The 4,878-nt window shown below is 36.1% G+C and overlaps 1 protein-coding gene across 1 annotated transcript; it reads right to left on the bottom strand.

Moving 5' to 3' along the window:
* Window positions 1–497: 497 nt before the first annotated feature.
* LOC112505311 (TMV resistance protein N-like) lies at window positions 498–4,480 on the bottom strand (the record flags this gene model as incomplete). Its single annotated transcript, XM_025109238.1, has 5 exons — window positions 3,984–4,480; window positions 1,365–2,457; window positions 1,197–1,268; window positions 816–1,022; window positions 498–722 (listed from the first exon to the last, which is right to left on the bottom strand). Coding segments are annotated over exons 1-5 (2,067 nt in total), but the record flags the coding sequence as incomplete, so codon positions are not given.
* Window positions 4,481–4,878: the final 398 nt, after the last annotated feature.

Here is a 4,878-nt window from a genome sequence, read left to right as displayed (position 1 = left end):
AAGTGTCCCAAATCAGTTTCATCAAGTCTGGCTACCGGCACCAATTTAAAGAAGTCTTCCACTTCACTCAACTGAGCACAATTTTCATAGCCAAACTCACGCAGTGTGAACCGATGTGATTCAAAAGTTATTTTCTCTAGCGAGTGACAATCATATACATACAATTCTGCAAGTGCACTTGGAAGACAGAGAAGCCATTTAAGTCTATGGTTTAAAGTCAAGTTAAGGACCCTAAGATTTACAAGATGATTGTAGCTGGGCAAGCTTTTAAACCAACCTCTGCCTAAATCCAGGTACTGCAATTTTGGTTGAATGCCGAAACTCAGAAAAAAATATTCAGTACCATCAAGGGTGCAGTCTCTAAGGAATAACCACACTAAAGAATGTGGCAAAGAAAAGGAAGTTCCTTGTCGACTTTCTTTAGAATGTGGCAAATAAAAGGAAGTTCCTTGTCGACTTTCTATAGAATGTTGAAAAAAAGAGGAAAATTCGTTTACTCTTTCTCTAGAAGAAAAACGAATCAATTTCCTATTGAGCTTTGGACACTCTGACATGTCCAATAGAGCAAGATTCATTAGGTCTCCAATGGTTTTACAAACATCAACCAGTTCATAACATTGACAAAGAAGCAAAGTCTCAATATTAGGGAGTCGGTAGATACTACGGATTGCGGACAAAGACTTGGAGGATTGAAGATTTAGAGTCTTGAGTAATGGAAGAACCTGTTGCAAGAGTAACAAGAATTATTTTGCACACACTATAAATCTGCATAAAAAAGAGGATGTCAAATTTCGTACAATTGGCGGTTCAAATACTTTCAACTTGCTATCTCGCATATCTATAGCCACCAAGCTTTTGAAGAATAAGCCGGAGGGTATGGCTCTTAGATCGAACTGACGCCAGCATAGCCATCTTAAATCTTCTGAAAAATCCTCGTAGGATCCAGTGAGATGCACATCATTTAGGTGGAGCAATTTTAGGTTATCCATTTTTGTAAGTGAATCTGTCTTAAGATCTAAAGACTGCAAATTTAACATGGAAAAGAGCAAGTAAGCGTACATCAGATCTAGAAATTAAGAAACTACTTCTTGTATTAAGGCACTCTAAAGAACGTATTGGGACCGAAAGATAACATAGCGAGTGTTGATCATAAAAAGAGTATAATCTAAAATAAGAGAGAGAATATGAATTTTGACCGTCAAAATTTGCGGATTATCATCCCGCAAAACTTGCATATCAAGTGCTAGACCTTCCATTGTTTTGGAACCCTAAACAGGAATTAGAGGAATTTATAGAATCTTAGATGAAATAGGAGGGTGGGAAAGGAAATATAAGCTTAAACATCAACACAAGAAACATCTTACCTCTCCTTTGTGCAAGATCTTGTAAGATTCAATACTACGCCAAACTCTACTACGTTCTACAGGGCGTTTTGATTCTTCACTGATTATGCTTTTCCCCATCTCTTGAATCAATTGATGCACCATCAGTTTGTTGTTTGGTGACACAGAAAGAAGACATCTATTGGTTAGGACTTTGATCCCAGATGATGCACAATAATCAAGCTCCAATATTTTTTCCACATAATCCTTGTCTTCGCCAACAAAGAAACAAGCAATATGTAAAAACAACTCTTTGCTATTTCTATCTGGCAATGAGTCATAGCTCCTTATGAGTACATGTTGGATTCCAGAATTCATATCTCTTTTCAATAAATCCAATGTATTTCTCCAAAATAGGATGCTAATATCCTCTGATAAAGAGGAACCCAACACTTCAAGAGCCAGTGGATTTCCTTCACAATACTGTAGCACCTCTTTTGTAAGTTCCTCATAACCGTCCATCGGAATTTTGAATCCAAAGGCATGAAGACTTAGGAGCTCTAATGCTTCTTCATCATCTAGTAATGTCATCTTATACTCATGACAACTCCAAGTTCTAGTCCTAAACCAATTATGTGTATTATTGTTCCGGGTTGTCATTATAATTTTGCTTTTTTCATTAATTTTCTGGAAATTGATAAATTTTTCCARTGGTCTTGGTTCATCAATGTCATCAAAAACAATAAGTGCCTTTTTCCTTTCTAAAACTCTATCTATGTAATAGCGCTCGCACAATGTTTGGGGTTTCCCCTCTCCTACAATATCTTTGGAAAATTGTTGGATTAACACATCAATATTACCTTGTTTTTTATGTATACTACCCATGTTTTTTAAAATGCTAATGATTTCAAAATGTTGCCGATTTGAAGAGACAATGTACTCGGCCAACGTGGTCTTGCCACTTCCTCCCATGCCACAAATTATTAGAACTTTGCTGTCGGATTGCTTTAACCAGGAATTAATATCTTTATCTCGAGCATTCATCCCTGTTAGATTGCGTGGAAGATTAACTATTTTGTGACCAACTTTATAGTAAACGTTATCAATGATTTTCTTCAAAAACTCTGTTTCTGACCTGTAACAAAACAAGGTAAGTGATCTAGTTCAGTTGATGGCATTCAAGACTTGTTTCACAAGTTCTTATGAAAATAATGCTAAAATAATCATGTGTTCCAAATGTGAATTACAGTCTACTAGTATATGTTTACATTTGGTGGGAATACTAGCATTTTGAAACCTTAAAGGGACGTTTGGTTCGTAGAATGGAATTCGATGGAATAGTAATTCATTAAATGAATTTGACTTTGAGGGAATGAAATGGAATTTGATGGAATTTAACCGTGTCTTTTGATTGCGTTTGGTTGGATGGAATTGGAATGAAATTCTTAACGGAATTGGAATTTTTTTTGTTTCTTTCACAGAATTCAACAAGAAAATTACATGCAAAAAAASGGAACCCGATGGTGAAAACTGAAAACCAAAAATTTCGGGTTAGGTTCAGGGACATCTTATCGTGTACGGGGCGGGGATCGGCGACAAATTTGGGGATTTTTGACGGGGACGGGGGCGGTGATCATCGGACCGGCCCGGCCTGATATGTGTATGTATATTAATTTTAATTTATATACATATATACATATATATATATATATAATATCATTAAAAGAAAATAGTAACATTAAAATTTAAAAAACTTTTATCCACTTTACTTCAACAACCCAAATAAGCTTCAAGAAAAAGTCTAGTTTATTTGTCTAATTGTGAAATCACGATTTTTGTTGTATGATGTTTGAAGTTCTATTTATTTTTATATTGTAATCTAATACATTGTTTGTAATTGGTTCGATTATGTTTGAGACATTTAAACTTGCATCTTTAAAAAAAATTGTAATTTACTTTTAGTTGTGAAAATTAACATATTGTAATTTTTTTAGATCTGTTTGGGTTTCGGTTTCGGGTTCGGTTACAACCAACGGTGAACGGGAAAAAGATGATTTTTACCTTAACGGGTTCCCCAACGGGGATCGGGGAAACCGCGGGGACCCGATGGGGATCCCCGATAAGATCCCCGACGGGGATCAGGGCAGTCACGGGGATGGTTTTAGTTATCGCTTTCTGGGACGGGGAGACCAATAACCGGTCCGAACCTGGCCCGTTGTCGTTCTTAGTTTTAAACGAGATCGAGCAAAGGAGATCGAGCACATCAGAACAGAGCAAATCGAGATACAACGTCGATGAATGGATGAGGGCTAAGGAATTTGTCGGATTGGAATTTGAAATCCGTGGTATAAACGGTGGAATTGTGAAATCAATGAATTAAGAAATTTGTTGGAATTGGAARGATTCCTTCACATCTATTATGTGAACCAAACATGACATTTGGAATTTRGTCAAAGATTTGGACATTCCAATTCCACCAAATTTCATGAACCAAACACCCCCCCGAAGAAAATTGAATGATATTCAAGATCTGAGGAACTCAGGCCTCTTCATAGAAGAAATGATCGAGGAATACTCARGAGACACATTTACAGGATGTTCGTATATCCTTTCGCAAAGAAACAATCYAATAAAATTTTAAGCTGGGACAAAAATGCATACCCTGAAAGAACCAAGCCTGACAATTCGGCAACCTTCGTAAGGGCTTGTCTCCATCGTTTCACGTTATCATCCGTCCACTTTGAAGAGGTTTTAACTTGTATCTTGAAAGTATTATCTTGCTTTCTAACATGAGAGGGATCAACATGATAAAATACNAAATGATCGAACTCCCTCCTTCGCTCAAGGATCAACCAAAGCTCATCGAGGCACCATGTTGAAGTTGCATAATTCTTAGACAATACAACTATCGAGCCCTTCGATGCTGTGATTGCTGTCTCGATTTCCGGTTTGAGGTCTTCACCTCTACTGATTTCATCATTATCCCTAAAAGCGGAAATTCCTGCTCGGATTAATGCGGCATAGAGATGATCGGTAAAAGAATGACGAGTATCTTCGCCTCTAAAGCTTAGAAAGATGTCATAGTTAGCCATAGGAGAAGGAACGAGGGCTAAGGAAGAAGTGGAAGCCATTGAATTGAGATCAGAATTAATGTCTGAAAGGATGTAATATCTCTTAATTGGTCTGCTAAAAATATCAAAAGAAATGAAGTGAGCATCAACATTAATTAATATGAATGTTCAAWTTTATAAAATATGAAAATTATCGAATTTAATATTGATGTCAATGACGTTGATCACCCGGCAATGCACTAACGAAGCAATAAAACAAACGAATATTTGTATGGTAAAATAAAAAAAATGTCGTCATAAATTTTCCTTGTATATTTTAATGGAATATGATTGAATATATGAAAGGGACACTACAACAAATTATATTGATTTTATAGGACGTCTAAAATATTGAAGCGTCCTACAGATATACATTATAGGACTTTAGTTTATAGGACCATTTATAAAGTTGTCCTATCAAAAAATATTACAATATGTTTTGGATG

The sequence above is a fragment of the Cynara cardunculus genome, unplaced genomic scaffold (genome assembly GCF_001531365.2).
Source record: "Cynara cardunculus var. scolymus isolate 2C unplaced genomic scaffold, CcrdV1 Un_Scaffold_9673, whole genome shotgun sequence".
NCBI classification, from domain to species: domain Eukaryota; kingdom Viridiplantae; phylum Streptophyta; class Magnoliopsida; order Asterales; family Asteraceae; genus Cynara; species Cynara cardunculus.
The sequence above is the reverse complement of the archived record's forward strand: the minus strand, read 5'-3'. Positions and strand labels throughout refer to the sequence as shown.